This window comes from Phodopus roborovskii, unplaced genomic scaffold (genome assembly GCF_943737965.1).
Source record: "Phodopus roborovskii unplaced genomic scaffold, PHOROB, whole genome shotgun sequence".
Taxonomy (NCBI): domain Eukaryota; kingdom Metazoa; phylum Chordata; class Mammalia; order Rodentia; family Cricetidae; genus Phodopus; species Phodopus roborovskii.
Window position 1 is genome coordinate 17,700,422 of NW_026125052.1, and position 15,694 is coordinate 17,716,115.

General features: G+C 55.3%; 2 protein-coding genes across 14 annotated transcripts; one reads left to right on the forward strand and one right to left on the reverse strand.

The window, feature by feature from the left end:
• The first annotated feature begins 848 nt into the window (after positions 1-848).
• On the forward strand, positions 849-5,088 carry Slc25a39 (solute carrier family 25 member 39). 4 transcript variants are annotated; one of them, XM_051178065.1, is made up of 12 exons: positions 849-1,011; positions 1,765-1,864; positions 1,946-2,023; positions 2,140-2,181; positions 2,442-2,575; positions 3,117-3,184; positions 3,307-3,431; positions 3,601-3,774; positions 4,068-4,171; positions 4,365-4,446; positions 4,525-4,605; positions 4,701-5,088. In XM_051178065.1, exons 2-12 carry the CDS (start codon positions 1,780-1,782, stop codon positions 4,814-4,816), a joined length of 1,089 nt encoding a protein of 362 aa, XP_051034022.1. In that variant the 5' UTR covers positions 849-1,011; positions 1,765-1,779; the 3' UTR covers positions 4,817-5,088. The 4 variants fall into 4 exon arrangements, with proteins under 4 accessions (XP_051034022.1, XP_051034039.1, XP_051034030.1 ...); XM_051178082.1 differs by having other exon boundaries at positions 2,466-2,575; XM_051178073.1 differs by having other exon boundaries at positions 1,964-2,023.
• Positions 5,089-6,101: 1,013 nt separating this feature from the next.
• Rundc3a (RUN domain containing 3A) lies at positions 6,102-15,000 on the reverse strand. Of its 10 annotated transcripts, none has more exons than XM_051178120.1 (11): positions 14,632-15,000; positions 10,687-10,802; positions 10,226-10,359; positions 9,980-10,065; positions 9,200-9,289; positions 9,022-9,102; positions 8,705-8,870; positions 8,466-8,623; positions 7,605-7,766; positions 7,401-7,507; positions 6,102-6,356 (listed from the first exon to the last, which is right to left on the reverse strand). In XM_051178120.1, the coding sequence occupies exons 1-11, from the start codon at positions 14,736-14,738 to the stop codon at positions 6,214-6,216; spliced, it is 1,350 nt and encodes a 449-aa protein (XP_051034077.1). In that variant the 5' UTR covers positions 14,739-15,000; the 3' UTR covers positions 6,102-6,213. The 10 variants fall into 10 exon arrangements, with proteins under 10 accessions (XP_051034077.1, XP_051034069.1, XP_051034061.1 ...); XM_051178112.1 differs by having other exon boundaries at positions 10,226-10,362; XM_051178104.1 differs by having other exon boundaries at positions 10,226-10,374; positions 14,632-14,999.
• Between the last annotated feature and the right edge of the window lie 694 nt (positions 15,001-15,694).

The following is a 15,694-nucleotide window of genomic DNA, read 5'->3' on the forward strand; positions in this document are numbered from 1 at the left end:
CCGGTAGTGGGAAAGTCTTAAAGGAGAGGCGGACGGGCGGTGGGGTTCAGGGTGCTGAGCTGGCGCGGAAACAGCGCTGCATGCGAGCCCTCCCAGCACCTGGGAAGGCAGAGGCTACAATTTCAACTTTTAGTGTTTTATATTCTGTAAAATGGGGTCGCCTATGTTGGCAAAAACCTACTACGAAAAGTTTTGATAGAGGCCATCCTGGCCTACAGTGGGAGCTCTAGCCCAGCCAAGGTTGCATAGATCAGCCCCTCTCCCCACCTCCCAAAAAAGTTTTGAGCTTTAAAGGCTAGAACAATTTGACACCAGCCGCAAAGCACTTGTTTTCTTCCCTGTTCCATGCTCTCAATGGGTGTCCCCGAAGCCGGAGGCCCCACGGCTAACACGGCTGCCCTGCTCCTTATAAAGCGTTCTGGGGTTGCAACCTCATTTCATCATCCATAAATGAAAACGATGGTGATTCCTTCCTACACACTCGCCATGAATTGTCAACTCCCGCTACGGAGCTCAGTGAGCGAAAGTTTGCCGTAGCTGCTCTGTGCCCTGATGACCTTGGAGAAGCGACCCTCGCAGCGATATCCACTCGGTCTGTTAAGTCCCAACGATCGCAGGTCCAGACTCTCCGGGCGGAGATCCTGCGGGGCGCGGGCGGGCTAGAGAGCTACTGCAGCCAGGTCACGCGCCGTACAGGCGGCGGCGACCTTGACCTGAGGGTTGCAAGGAGCGCGGGACCGTGGGGACCCACCCCCGGGACCGCGGCGCAAGGGCGGGACTCCGGTGGAAGGCGGAGGACCGCGAGTGGGTGGGTCTCGTGGCACTCCGTGCGCGCGGCCAGTCGGCCCACGGGGCGGGGCTTAGCTCCGCTGGAGGCGGGGCCTGCTCCACCGCTTTCCTAGGCGGCCGCTGTGCGAAGCGGGCGCGCGCGGACCCTCCACCGGCCGCGGAGCCGCTATGGGCCCGCCAGGCCCCTGGCGCGGCGCGGCGCAAGCACCGACTCAGACCCAGGTGAGCGGGCCGGAACTGGAGTGGACTCTTCGAGCGTCCCCGGGAACCCTAATCGAGGCTGGGGGAAGGGATGGGCCTCGCCAGGCGTCCCTTGCCTGGGCCTGGGCATGGAGTGCGGCCATATCTCGGAGAGAGGGCTTGTTACCGGGTCTCTGCTTCTGTCTCGGTTGAGCCTGCGGCTTGAATTTAAGAGAGATAGGAGACAGAGCGTGGCCTCCCACCCAGGCCTCCCGGCCTGGCCATTCTGGCCTGGGCTGGCAGTGTGGGGGAGGGCCAGCAATCTCTAGAGGGAAGGGACCTTCCTCTCTATCACCAGATTTGTTTACACGTTTCTTATGCCCAACTCCACCTCTCGCCCAGGGCGCTCATGTGCCCGCCCAGATGTTAGGTGGACAGGGCAAGGCTCAGGTGTTTTCTATCTTTTGGCCTTTGGAGTCCGGAGGTGCGCTAGTAAGCATGTGGTTGAGGAAATGCCATTGACTGTCACTGCCATTGGCCAACGGCTATCCTAGCTTCTTTCCGGCTATTCTAGCTTCTTTCCAAACTAATGGTGTAACCTTGAAGGTCACCGCCTTAGTTTCCCCTTTGACAAAGTGAAGCCGTTTATGAATTTGAAACGTTATGGAGGCAAGCGCTGGACGAGCCCAGAGTGCACTGCTGGTGGAGTTCCAACGTGCCTTACCTCGTGTTTGTCTCTCTCCAGGACACTTTTGTCAGAGGGCAAGCCCCATTTGACCGCGGTTTGTTTTTCAGGATTGAAACTCCAAGATGGATGATCAGGATCCTGGGGGCATTAGCCCCTTTCAGCAAATGGTGGCCTCAGGAGCTGGGGCTGTGGTCACCTCCCTCTTCAGTAAGATGGGATGTGGGCAGGTGGGGGTTGATGTGGGCTAGAGGTTGGAGGCAGTTTGGGTCCTGATGTAGGGGCCTTCAGACCTTCCTCCTTCCCCAGTGACACCCCTGGATGTGGTGAAGGTCCGACTTCAGTCTCAGAGGCCCTCAGTAGCCAGCGGTGAGTACCTGAACTTGGAGCCAGATTGAGGGGGCTGCCTGACAAAATAAGGGTCTCCCAGAGACGGGATCCCAGTATGTGGGAGTATTCCTGATCATGGATGACCTGTGTTTCAGAGTTGACACCTTCCAGATTCTGGAGTCTTTTCTACACCAAATGTGAGTGTCCCAAACTACCCCTGGAAGGTGTGGAAGGGCCAAGGGAAGAAGTGTTCCAGTGTCCCTAGAGTATATGGGGTCCATAGTCATAGACAATGGCCTCCTGCCCTACATAGGAATACCCACATCCCTAGAGTATATGGGGTCCTTAGTCATAGACAATGGTCTCCTGTCCTACATAGGAATACCCACACAGTGACCCAGCTGTCGCCCAGCAATTTTGCAGGCCCTGCCATCCTAATGTCCATCCCCTTCCCCAGCTCCCTCTACTCTACAGTCCCCAGGGAAGTGCCTCCTATACTGCAATGGTGTCCTGGAGCCATTGTACCTGTGCCCAAATGGTACTCGCTGTGCTACCTGGTTCCAGGATCCTACCCGATTCACTGGCACCTTGGTAAGGAGCAACCGTGTACATGAGAGACTCGCTTTGGCTAGGCTGCAGGTGTGGGGAATTGTGGCTGTTCAGTGTGAGAAGGGCTTCCTGGGATTTGTTTTGGTTTGTTTTCTGAGACAGGGTTTTTCTGTGTAGCTCTGCCTGTCTTGAAACTCGCTCTGTAGACCAGGCTGGCCTTGAACTCACAGAGACTGTCCTGCCTCTGCCTCCCAAGTATTAGGATTAAAGCTGTGTGCCACCACCACCTGGCTTTGCCTGGGATTCTTTCAGAAGGATTTTTGGTCCTGGTGTTGAAAATCAAAACCGTGACCTTAATACATGCTAGTCTGGCACTCTGCTACTGAAGAGTGCATCCTAGCTCTCCTTAAGGTTTTAAAGGGTGAATAGGAGTCCACCTAGAACCACATGGGTAGCTGCCTGTAGGGAAGCCTGAGGGTTAGCTAGCTCTTATCAGGATCTGAGGGCTAACTAGCTCTGAGACAGTCCATAACGGACCCTGTTCATGTCCATCTTTCCTCTGGGCTCTTGCTGGCTTGGTCAGGATGCCTTTGTGAAGATTGTGAGGCATGAGGGTACTAGGACCCTGTGGAGCGGCCTCCCAGCCACCCTGTGAGTACCCCCTCCCCATGGTGTGTTTTCTTCCCTTGACTCCTATTGGCAGGGTGAGGGAGGGAGCACTTGAATGGTCTGAGAGTCCCTAGGTAACTTTTCTGGTCTCTTCATATTCCCAGGGTGATGACTGTGCCAGCTACTGCCATCTACTTCACTGCCTATGACCAACTCAAGGCTTTCCTATGTGGTCAATCCTTGACCTCTGACCTCTACGCACCCATGGTGGCTGGTGCCCTCGCCCGCAGTGAGCACAACCCTGGCTCTTGACCTCCCTCTGTCCCTCCTAGGTCCTTCCTCTGCCGGTGGGGGGGTTGGAGGCTGGTGTTATTCTAAACCCTCAGATCCTGGGGCAAGAGCTGGGTTTTGATGCATGGTATCAGTGGCCTGACCTTCCACTATTTTACCAACCATAGTGGGCACTGTGACAGTCATCAGCCCCTTGGAGCTTGTGCGGACCAAGCTGCAGGCTCAGCACGTGTCATATCGGGAACTAGCTACCTGTGTTCAAGCTGCTGTGGCTCAGGGGGGCTGGCGCTCACTGTGGCTGGGCTGGGGTCCCACAGCCCTTCGAGATGTGCCCTTCTCAGGTAGGCACTTTTGTTGAGAGCATAGGGTAAAAGACGCCTTGGATAATGTTAAAGGGGTCCACAAACAAGTCCTTCCTGTGTCACTAATGGCCCTGAACTCACATCACTTCCGACCCTTGGGTTCCTTATCTCTGATATGGACTTGGTTTTTCTGATATGGACTAAGTGACATGGACGGGTTTTGCCTAGGACAGAGCAACCACTGCCTGGGGTGGTCTGGCTGTGGGTGGGAGATAGAAGTCTGGAGCCCACTCCCTGGCTCCCACCATTAATGAATGTATCTACTTCCCAAGCTCTATACTGGTTCAACTATGAGCTGGTGAAGAGCTGGCTGAATGGGCCAAAAGACCAGACATCTGTGGGCGTCAGCTTTGTGGCTGGTGGCATCTCAGGAATGGTGAGTTGACTGGCTTGGGGGGGGGTGAGGCCACCAGAGGAGATGCCCAGAAGGTCCCCACATAGCAATGCCTGCTAGGGAGCCTGCTTGCTTTCCTCAGCCACCCTTGAGATGCTTTAGTCCCTCCCACCAGCTATGGGAGGGCTGAAATGGGGCCAGGGAATGGAGCTGAGCCCACTCCCCACCCCACCAGGTGGCTGCCACCCTTACTCTACCCTTTGATGTGGTGAAGACACAGCGACAGATCACACTGGGAGCCCTGGAAGCTATGAGAGGTGAGCTAGGACTAGTGAAGGTCGGGGGCAGGCAGGGGCCCAGACTGGGTCCTACTAAGCTGGGCCTTGAATCTGCAGTGAAGCCTCCAAGAATTGATTCCACCTGGCTCCTGCTTCGGAGAATCCAGGCCGAATCGGGCACCAGGGGACTCTTTGCAGGTGGGTACCTGTCTGTGTGCACATGTACTGTGTACATCATGTTATATCTGTGAAGGGACCTGGACCCCTAACCAAGGTCTGAACTCCCACCACAGGTTTCCTCCCAAGAATCATCAAGGCTGCTCCGTCATGTGCCATCATGATCAGCACTTACGAGTTTGGCAAAAGTTTCTTCCAGAGGCTCAACCAGGAACAGCCTCTGGGCTCCTGAAAGGCCAGGAGCAACCAGCTCTTGAGCGGGTGGGGACAGGAGACTGAGCCAAGTGCCTTCCTTCCCAGCCCAGTCATCCAGGCTACCCTCACATTTTGACCACGATCACCACTTGTCCACCTCCAAGTTCAAGACCAAATCTGACAGCTACCCCTTTTGCTGTATGCCCTTTATGGTTGTTGTAGCTTGGCCCCGAGGAATCAAGATCTCGGGCCAGGCAGCCCTGTTTATTCCCCCGTCTAAAGATGATGACCTTCTGTGCACTGCTGTGACTGCGGTGTCTTTGCCTGTGTGTGTACATTTAGGGGCCCCCAGTCAGTCACCCACACTTGTTATTCTAGCACTTGGGAGGCTGAGGTATAAGGATTGCCTCAAGTACCAGGTCAACCAGGACTGTCTTTTTAAAAAAAAAAAAAAAAAAAAAAAGGCTGCCACTCACTAGCGAGTTGATGGCAGGTGACCTCTGCGTCTGAAGCCTGCCTGGTCTACACAGTGAGCCCCAGGCCAGCCAGAGACCCTGTCTAAAAAGGTTCCTATCGTATGGGATACCCAGTCAGATAGGATGAGGGTGAAGGCTGCGATGTGGTGGTGAGGCCCTTCCATGCTAGGTCACTGTGTTGGGGTGAGAGCAAGTGCTCACCAAGGTGGTCTCACTGGGGCAGATTTGCCTTCTTGCCAGCTCTGGCATAATGGATGGATGGAGCTGCAGCTTTGACCCACAATGGAGTTGAATAGGCCTATGGCAGGCAAATGCCCCACAAGGCAGACCGGCAGAGGGCTCTGCTAGGACTTGAGAAAGTATTAGAGGGGTCAGAGCCAGAAAGCACTGCAGAGCTACAGAAGCCCCTCCCCCCTTGTCCTGAATGATGGTCCCACTTGCTCCCACAGGGCACATGCTAGTCCTACACCATTATCTTCATTAAGAAAGCCTGCTCTGGAGTCCTGCCCCACTCCACAACAGATGAAGCCACCTCAGTCCTCTGGTTTTTATTTGCCTAACCTCTCCACATAGGTACCAAGGAAGGGTGACTTCAGAGGGTACACAGGGACAGACCAGAGGCAGGGCAGCAGGAATGCCAGGGCTGGACCACCTGCTCCTGAGGCAGGTGTGGAACATGAGCAAAGGGAACCAGGCAGACTTCAGGACCACCCGAATGGAGCAGCCTCCCCAGGGGACTGACTACCTGTGACCTGGGTGCCCCTTCCTCCTGGCCCCACCCACTTCCCAGTGCAGCTCCTGCCTCCTTGGCCAGAAGCTGAAGCAGGAAAGAGGCTTGGGCTTGGCCCTCGGCTAGGTGGGCAGCATTCTTGAAGGGTTGCCTGGGTTGGGGGGACTCAAAAGATGGCAGTTGTCCATGGCCCCTGGCAGGTGGGGCTAGCATTGCCCATGCTGCGCCTCAGCTGGGGCTAAGTGCTGGGCTGCCCTCTGGGCTGTCGCTCACCAGGCATTCGTTGGATTTGAAGCTCGCCAGGGACTTGCAGCTGGGGATGGAGGCCAGGGAGCCGCAGAGGCCCAGCATGGAGGGCGTGGGGTCCTTCCCTGGGGAGAGAGGGTGGGTAAGGCTGGACCGACCAGGCTGTATGTGGGGCAGAGGATTTCATGGATGGGTAGTAAAAGGACAATTCTCAGGTCACCCCCAGGAGACTGTTAGCCTCTTCTGAAGCATCTGCCATTTTTAATTAAACCCTGACTGAGTGTGCTTGGGACATTGTATTGTAATCATCCGTTCATGTCTCTGTCTCCCCCTGAGGTTCAGCCTCTTTGTCCATTTATTAAGCACACAGTGAGCATTTGCTCTGTTTCTCACACTGGGAATACAGAGAACGGACAAGACATGGTTCCTGCCCTCGTGGAGCTCACAGTCTGATTGGGGAGACACACACACACACACAGTCACAAACACAGTGTGGTGGGTTACATGTCCATATTCTGCTGTCTCAAAATCCAGTTATCTGATACAGTGGAGTTATATATCTATATATTAAAAAAGGAAGAAAAAGGAAGGAAGGAAGGAAGAAAAGGAAACGGCAGGAAGTCCAGGCATGGGGAAAACTAGGAAGGGAGAAACCAAGTTGGAGCCAGGGGTGAGGTCAACACAAAATGCATGCCTTGAAGTCCTGGGCATTCACTTGGAGGGAGCCACTAATTTGGTTCTGAGCTTCCTGGCAGTCAAAGAAAAGGGGGAAACATTGGTCAGGCAGCAGTTCATGTGTGCATGTGGTAAGATCAAACTAGACCGAGGAGTCCAGGAATGTGAGCCCTGTGAGGATGTCAAATGATACTAGACGGTCCCTGAGCCCTCTCCATTCATGGACACTGGAGGCTCTTGTTACCAATATCCCTATTTTACAGATGGGAATATGGGTCAGCAAGGTGAAGAGACTGGCCAGGCTTGCAGGTGAGGACGTGCAACTTAAATTTGCACCTGGTTCTCTCTGAAACCTCAAACCAAGCTCCCTGTTGGTGCTATGATGTAAGGACAGGAAGGGCTGAGAGAAGGGGTTGGTTCAGCCATGGTCTCACGGCAGACGCCATTTTCTAAGGTGTAGTAAGTACCAAGGTGTGTGTGAGGAGTGTGCTCACCGATGGGGCCCCAGGGTTCCTCGTCCCGCTTGCCCTCTCCCAGGCGCTGGGAGTCTGAGCTCAGGCTGGCTTCTGCAGACAGCGGCTCGGTGCTCATGAAGCTGTGTCTATGGCAGGACAGAAAAGTGTGCAGGCCATGGCCCATACCTCCAGGCCCTGCTTCCTGGGAAGGAGTTTGGGGGTAGTAATTGGGTTGGGGCTTACCTCCGATATAGCTTGGAGTTGCTGGCACCCTCGGGCCTATTGAGTGTGCTCAGGGAGGGCCATTGGTTGACCAGGGGTGTAGTGAACTCCTTGGGACCCTGGGCCAGGGGGGCATGGTCACCGGGGATCAGACCTGTCCTGGGAGGGGGAGGGGGATCAGGCCTGGCTGGGAGAGGGAAGCAAGACTCAGCAAAGGTGGGGGCCAGGGCTTAGAAAGGAAGCCTGAGTAGTAACAATTGGTGATGACACATATCTGGAGTTGGAGCACTAGGAGGTGGAAGGTGGAGCACAAGTCTGAGGCCTGCTAATTAATGAGGCCGTGTTTCTAAAGGGGCCAGGAAGACAGTGTTAGATCGTGTAGGGGGTATAAGGGCAGCCTGGGGACAGAGGGGTAGCCAGGATTAGTGCATTCATGTTGGGAGTTGGAGGGATGGGGTGTCTAGGAGTTCGTTGGGATGATGTAAAGAGGAAAGTGGAGACTCTTGAAGGGGTAGGATTTGTGCTAGCTACCTGGCTGGGACAGGTTTAGGGGAGAAATGTTCTAGATTGTGGGATCACTGGGTGATGCAGATCAAAGGCCCGAACAAAAGAGCTGAAGGCACAAGAAAGCTGAAGGCCGCTGAGGTCCTGTGAGTAACGTGTCCTGCGGCAGTGGCTGGTGTCGCTAGCTGATGGGTGATGGAGGGTGCAGGATCTTAATGTTGAGGGTAATGTTTGGCAACCACAGGATCTTGTGAGTGTGGGATATGGGTGGGCTGATGCGAATTGTATGTTGGTGTAAGGAAAGTGATGCCATCCAGTGGATTCACTTTGGGGTTCACTTTGGGGGTCGGGTCAGGGCAGGGCAGGAGGCGGGCTCACAGCTGCTCCTGCAGCTCCAGGATCACGCCTTCCAGTTCCCGCTTCTCACGCTGATTCTGCGCTGCAGCCTCCTCCAGCTGCAGCTGCAGCCGCCGGTTCTCTGCCTCCAGATCCTTCAGCTGCGACTCACGCAGGCGCACCAGCTCCTCCAGGTATCCCTACAGAGCGCCAGTTCCAAAGAGGTCCCAGCCTGGACCCTGTCCCCGCTATGCCCGTCTCCCGTGCTTCGCCTAGCTCACCTTCTGCGCATAGACAATGCGAAATTTCTGTTCCATCTTGTGCCACTTGCTGTACCAACTGTCCTCGTCGGTGACGAGAGGCAGGTAGGGGTGCTCAGGCGAGTTGTCCTCGCTGGTGCTGCTCTCCGCACTGTGCCGCTCCTCCTCATCCGTCAGGTAGTCGTAGCTTAGGGGCGGGAGCAGTGGGTGGGGCTGGCTCCGCCTCACCTCGCCCCACTAGCACCCCAACTCCGACCCTTGGGCAGTGACACCAGGATGACACTCAGTGCCCTTCCGGTGCCCATCTCCTCACCCACCGCAATAACGGGGCTGCTCACCTCTGGGTGAATTTTAGGTAGGGCGTGTAATCGATGACCACCGGCGTCTTCCCGTCCAGAACTTCGCCCTTTAGACAGAAGCTGGGGCAGAAGAGCCACGGGGTGGGAGGAGGGAATGAGGGGCGTTGGACAGTTGTGGGGGAGAGAGTCCCATTGACCACCGCCATGCAGACCCCACCTGAAGTCGATGGCGCTGAGCCCAATCAGCATCCCTGTGAGGACAGTGGCTTCCTCCCGCAGCATGATGGCTCCTGAGTCATAGAACCGTCTGCAGAGAGAGAACAGAGACTCTCAGGGGGCCCTGCTTCCAAGACTTCTCTGCTTGGCTTACTTATCTACAAACTTTCCTAGAGGAAAGAGAAGGTTCCTTCCAGCTTGCCATGGGCAGCCCTTGTCTTCCGGTTGGACTGTCGTCACTCACGCCTGTCCCCACCCCCACACCTGTCACAATGCAGTGCCTTACAAGTGACACTATTCTGTTGTCTAAGCTCAGCAGCCTCTATCAAACTCTGGGTCACCCCAATCCTTTCCATCAGGGAGCAAGACTAGAGATAGAATGTAGTAAAACAAAATCAGGTTTGGGGGGAGCCCCTTCACCCTCAATAGCTTCCTACTCCAACAATGGCACATTCTGCGTTGTGATCCCTGACCCTCAGGACCCACCTTCTTGGCAAACCCCCAGGCCAAGCACTGAAGCTTCACACATTGGAACTCTGTTCTTGGAAGAATAGAGTGACTGCTTTTGTTTGCAGAGCTGGCAGAGCTGTGTGTTGTAGGTCATGGCACAAGGCCAAGGAAAATGGTATGTGACTGAGGCTTCTGCAGTCCCATTACCATGCCATCTGGGAGAAGCAAACTACTGGTGCATGCTGGAACTTGTAGTTCAAGTATGAAAGGTTGCTGTGGGGACTTAAGGCGTGGGCAATGCATGTGCATACTACTGTCTGAGAGGTCTGACCTGGTAGTTCGGTTGTCCCGAAGAGCTGTGGTGATGTATTCTGACATGCGCTTCTCCATCAGGGCCACCCGGATCCATGCCCGGCCCTAGAAAGTATGGTCAACTTTAGTTGTCCCAGAGGGACCTATATGTCCAACATCAGGTATGGTCTCCCAGTTCAGTGCTGCTGGCAAGAGGTAAGGACAGGGCCCCTATGTCCAAAGCAGGGGTCTGGTGTGTTGCCACCTGCTGCAGCCCCTCCCTTACCTTGGCTCGGGCTGTGCTGATGTTCTCCATGTTCTCAATGCTGCTCACACAGTTGTTGGGCACTTTGCTGCAGGCCAGTCGGATATAGTCCCAGAAGCCCCGTTGCCCATCCGAGCTGAACCAGCTCACTGGACCTGCTGGGGCACAAGCTGAGCCAGGGCAGGGAGGGGACTCAGCGAGACCAGGGAGTTTGGAAAGGGTCGCTGTCGTACAGCACTCACATGTATAAGCATGAGTCACCACACACATGTACTGCCTCCCCCAGCATAGGCAACAGGCTTGCCAACACGCCCAGTGACGAAGCTGTGGGCAGATGACCCTCTCCCCAGTCTCCAAGTAGTGTGCTTTCGTTTCTATATACAGCCCAGAATGGGGCCCTGGACCAGGGATGGGGTTTAGAAATCCACAGAGAATATCAGAGTGGTGGCTGGGATTGGAGCGGGTGGGTGACGATAGCCTACCTTTAAAACGGTGACTGAGGATCTGCTCCAAAATGGCTGCGAAATTAACAAACTCCTCGGATGAGTCATCAATGGGCTCTGCTGTGTACTTCTCCAGCAAGGTTTTTACAGAGAACCTGGGTGGAGGGGGAAAGGGTGAGGGGGTCAAACAGGGTGGTAGAGGAAGGGTCAGAGAGAAAGTAATAGGCAGGGAAGGGCTCGTGAAGGGCATGGGTGTGATGTGGGGCACGTGAAACTAGAGTGACCACAGAAGATCCCAAACTAGATGGGACAAGAGGCGGGGACAGGTAGAAAACTGAGTGGCTAAGTGGGTGCAGAAGAGAGAGCAGAGAAAGGAAGCTTCAGGGACAAGGTATGAGGGAGGATGAAGCAATAGGTAGAAAGAAGACAGCAAGCCCTAGGAGATAGTCCCCAGACCCTTTGTCCCTTCCACCCTTCAGAGCGGGCATTTTCCACCTGTGTGAACTGAGGGTCAACCAGGAGTCAGAAGCCAGTTTGCACCCATGTCCCCGAACAGGTTTTCAACATTGTCAGAATGAACTCCCATCTCTGTGGGGCTGGGGGTCACCTGCATCAGAGCATACGAGCTGCCACTGTGCACATGGAACGTCACTCATGGCCAGGTGGATCTGCAGCTCCAGGACATCCCTCCTCCCCCTCCTTCTCAGTTAGCCCACCCACACACCAGCTGCCCAGAACTAGGCAGTGTAGAGCCTGGGGCGTGGGGGAAGAATGCGCTCTGTGGGTCTGACATCCATCAGGTGAGAGGGAGCTCTGGAAGGGACGTGGGGGTCCAGACACTGGTTTCTTAGGGAGGAAAAGCCAAAGAAGGCAAGTGAGCCCAAGGGGTTGGAGCCAAGCAGCCCCATCACTCTCTCCAGCCTTGCTCAACACTGCGTCCTCTGCCACCCTTACTCTGCATTCTGCAGTTGCCATCTTTGCAGTGAGGGGAACAAGGAGAAGACACAGCTCTCATCTCCTTACCGCTCTGTTTCTGGAGACAGAGCAGAAGCAGGGTGCCCAGGGATATGGGAAATACTTAGATCTGTTTTTTTATTCTACCCACGTTTACCAAACTGTACAATATGCCAAGAACCACACATGTCAACCCACCTGTCCTTGCCACAGCCCTGGAAGGTAGGTCCTCTGATGACCACCTTCCCCATATTATAGCTAAGGAAGCGAAAGGCTCCAGAGATGGAGTGACCAGAGTCTGGTAACGTGGGAGGAGGCAAGCATTTCCCTCATTCTCCACTCTAGACTCTTTCTCCTCTGCCTTACAGCTTCCCAGTGGCTGTTATAAGCATCAAGGCTTGTCCAGTAAGCTAATTCAATGGATAAAGGCATATGCCACTAAGCCCAAATGACCCAGGTTCAATCCCAGGGCCTCCACAGTGGAAGGAGAGACCCTATTCCCATCAGTTGTCCTCTGACTCTCATATCACACCATGACACATGCACACACAAAATGAATAAACAAACAAATGTCATCTTTTAAAATAGTACTAGCCAAGCATGGTGGCACATGCTTTTGGTCCTAGTAATCAGTGGGCAGAGACAGGAGAATCTCTGTGAGTTCCAGGTTAGCCTGGTGTACATAGTGAATTCTAGAGAGACGCTGTCTACGAGAGAAAAAAAAAAAAAATCCCACATACAAACAAGTACTGAGCTCAGAGCCTGAGAAACCTCTACCGTCTGATGTCTGAGTGCTCTAGAAGCCTCAGTGGAATACTGGTCACTAAGGCTCCCAAGTCAACAGCACAACCAACCAAGTCTCTCCCCGCCACCTTCCTTTGGGCTTGTCCGGGGACAGAGCCTGAGGCCAGACAGGTCAGTGTTGGGCTGTGCTAGAGAGAACAGGCAGCTGGATTCAAATCCTGCACCTTGGGTGCAGACAGAAATATCAGCACTTGTCTCATTCAACTTTGGTTCGGATCCCAGAAAAGGGTGGGAGGAGGTGAGAGGGTATGGATTGCTGGGCACAGGCCAGGTGAGGAGTCAAGGCTGCCCCTGCCAGGAGGGAGCCTGAGGCTGTGATCAGACCATTATTGGCTTTGTTATGGACACCATCAATCTGTGGTCATCTGGGTCAGACTTCAGTAGCGGCCTGGGGCCTGGTCAGTGTGGCAGCCATCTGCCATCTGTCCTTGGGGGAGCTGAAAGCCGGTTAGAGCCTCTGGGAACCCCGTGGTGTGGGCCTGGTTAGAAGGAGTATAGTTGCTGTGGTTACCATGGAGACAGGGAGGCCAGGGCCCAGGGGAGCCTGCAGAGTGCTAAAGGGAGCTGCTGGTGGATGCAAGGAGGACCCTGTGACAGTGATGAGACAGCAGGGGTCCCTGGCCCCTCTAAACTATACCTTGTCCCCAACTCTGAGCTACCTCCAAGTCCCCTGAACCTCTGTTTCTCCAGCTTAGGCCAAGTGGCTCCCTATCCCCACCCTAGTTATCCTGGCAGGCGAGAAAAAGATGGGCCTAATGGCCAAGGGCTGTAGGGACAAGAGTGTCATTGAGATAGTTGTTTCCATGTGCCAGGGACTGGCTAGCATCTAATATGGCATACCACAACCTATTCTTTGGTATGGCTTTTTACATCTAAGGTGTAAAATCTAAGACCTAAGAGAAAGCACAGAGTAGTTAGGAAAGCATGTGCCTAAGAGAAGGCACAGAGTAGTTAGGAAACTTCCACAAGGCGGCACAGCTAAGGACTGAAGCAAAAGCTTAACCCTAGGTGTGGATCCACACTGACAGGATTTGGGAAAGGAGGGCAGAGACAGTGGCTGTGCTCTGGGCTAGGTCATCAGTACACTCCTTCCACACATCCCAGCCACCTTCACACCTGGCTGGTGTGCACAGCACTTTCGAGACACTGGGAAAAGGAGGCTCTGAAACAGAGACAACATGGCTGGGTATGTGCCCTTGTATCCAAAGGAGCTCTGGGTGCTGGGAGACTGGGCATCAGGTGGACATGATTCCTGGGAGGAGGAACAGGGTTGCGGCGTAAGTGCAGGCAGGTGGGGCTGGCAAGGAAAGACAATCAGCCCTACATCCAGGAGAAATGTAATCCAAGCATTTGGTGGACATGGCAGGCATGGAAGCTGCAGGTGAAGAAGGCAGCTGGCATGGAGATCCCAGAGGGAGAGGCAAGGACAGGTGGGGGCTTGGGAGAGAGCCTGTACAGCTGGCAGCTTTCTGGCCTCAGAGCAGGGCATGGAGTCACTGCAGGGTTGAAGTGGGAAGGGTTACTTCCTGGTGTTGAAGAAAGCTGAGAATTTCCCCAGTCCTGCAACAGCTCCACCCTCAGAGATTTGGGGATCTGGGCTCCCAATCTCCTCTGAGACTCGGGCCCAGGCTTCTGCAACCAGGCCTTGGATGCTTCCTACAACAGGGTAGCGCCTTCGACCTTCACTAGATGAATTCAGGGTCTTTGCAGCCTGCCCAGTTGATCCTGCCACAGGCTGTATCTGCTCAGAAACAGCATCCTTGCCTCAGGAAGGGTTGAGCATAGGAAAGTCTCTTAGGAAAGCTCCACCCCAAGAAGCCAAGATGATGGGGTGGCAAGAGGGGACTTGGAGGACATCCACCCACAACCCCATCGAGTCCACTCTGCCCACCCTACCCCCACTGCCAGGAAGAGAGCCCCTTCCCCCTCCCCCTCACACACAATGTCACTTCCTGGTTTTCACAGGAAGCTGCAGTGCCAATTAAACTCTCTTCATCCCCCCAAACCCCAGGCCCGGCATAGGCCTGGTTTTAGCCCCGCATTCCAGCCCGCCTCCGGGTTCCGGGCCTGGGAAGGATAGTGAGCGCGTTCCCTCTAAGCCTCTCGGTCCTGCCTTTTTTCCAGCGGTTGTGGAGCATCCCCGTGGGCATGTTCAACCATTAGATTTCTCAGCCCGCCCCAAACCCTCTCTCTAATCACCCCACCCGGACTGCCAGCGGCGCCCACCTGCACACGGTGATCAGGTTCCTGCGCTCCACGATCACGTTGCGGGAAGATGCTTTCTTGGAGGGCAGCCCCAGAGCCATGGTGGTCTGGACAAAGCTCGCTTCCATTCAGATGTGCGACCACTGCTGCCGCCGCCCGCTGCCCCCCACCCCACCCGGAGCCTGGCCCCTCTCGCAGGATCACGGCTGGGCCCTCTGCCCCCTGGGGCCCTTCGCCCTCTTCAATGCCATCCCTCGGCCTCGACGCCTGGTGCCCGGCCCCTTCGCTCCCTCCCCCGGCAGCGATTCCGGAGCAAAACAAGGCCGGGGAGGGAGCTCTCCGAGGTGCTGAGCCGGGGCTCGTCACCCCCCTCCCCCAGCAACCCGCTCTCTCCCCCACCGGTGACGTCAGGGCCTTAGGGCCCCGCCCCCCGGCAGCTCGGGACCAATCCGCAAAGGGCGCAGGGTTTGGGGGGGAGGGGAAGGACTGATGTCCCTGAGAATGCAGAGGGGGTCCCCCGGAGAGACTGCCATTGTGTAGAGAGGGACCCTATTCTCCACCCCCACACTCAAGGCTGGAGATCCCTCGCCTGGCGTCTCAGTTTTGAGGCTTCTTTCCCTTGTTTCTAACCTGGAATCGGGGGTGTCTATCTCTGATCTCTCATTGTAGCCTGAAGAAAGGAGACCCTCACCTCCTGCACTCTTTTCCGCCCTGCCCCCCACCCATTCAACCCAGTCACTTCAGCCAGACCTGGGCCAATTTCAGAGACTGCAGATGGCCTTAAGGCGCTAACCCAGAAACTGACGGCAGCCACAGAGGCTGCCTGTTTCTCTATCTGTGCGGGGCGGGGGTAGGAGGTGCGTTCGTTTGCAGTAGCCAGCAAAGCTAGTCTCCGCGGGTGGAGGATGGGAACCCAGAGAAACCATCTGAGTCCAGAGCCTGAAACTACTCAGGACAGGGATTTGGGTTTACAGGCAGTTAGGCACCCTGGGCTCCTTGGGGGTCCTCAGCAGCAGCCACCCCAATAACTTGTAAATTTAAGGTTAACCCTTTGGCTGCCTACATTGCTGCAACCCTGGGAGGA

Bases quoted from the DNA above. Each gene is read 5' to 3' on its own strand.
- Slc25a39 (XM_051178065.1), top strand. From the start codon at position 1,780: ATGGATGATCAGGATCCTGGGGGCATTAGCCCCTTTCAGCAAATGGTG. The intron at 2,576-3,116 runs GTAAGGAGCAAC...TGGCTTGGTCAG, and splicing joins CCCGATTCACTGGCACCTTG to GATGCCTTTGTGAAGATTGT. The intron at 3,185-3,306 runs GTGAGTACCCCC...TCATATTCCCAG, and splicing joins AGCGGCCTCCCAGCCACCCT to GGTGATGACTGTGCCAGCTA.
- Rundc3a (XM_051178104.1), bottom strand. From the start codon at position 14,738: ATGGAAGCGAGCTTTGTCCAGACCACCATGGCTCTGGGGCTGCCCTCC. The intron at 10,375-10,686 runs GTAGGCTATCGT...GCCCTGGCTCAG, and splicing joins CCTCAGTCACCGTTTTAAAG to CTTGTGCCCCAGCAGGTCCA. The intron at 10,066-10,225 runs GTAAGGGAGGGG...CATACTTTCTAG, and splicing joins TCAGCACAGCCCGAGCCAAG to GGCCGGGCATGGATCCGGGT.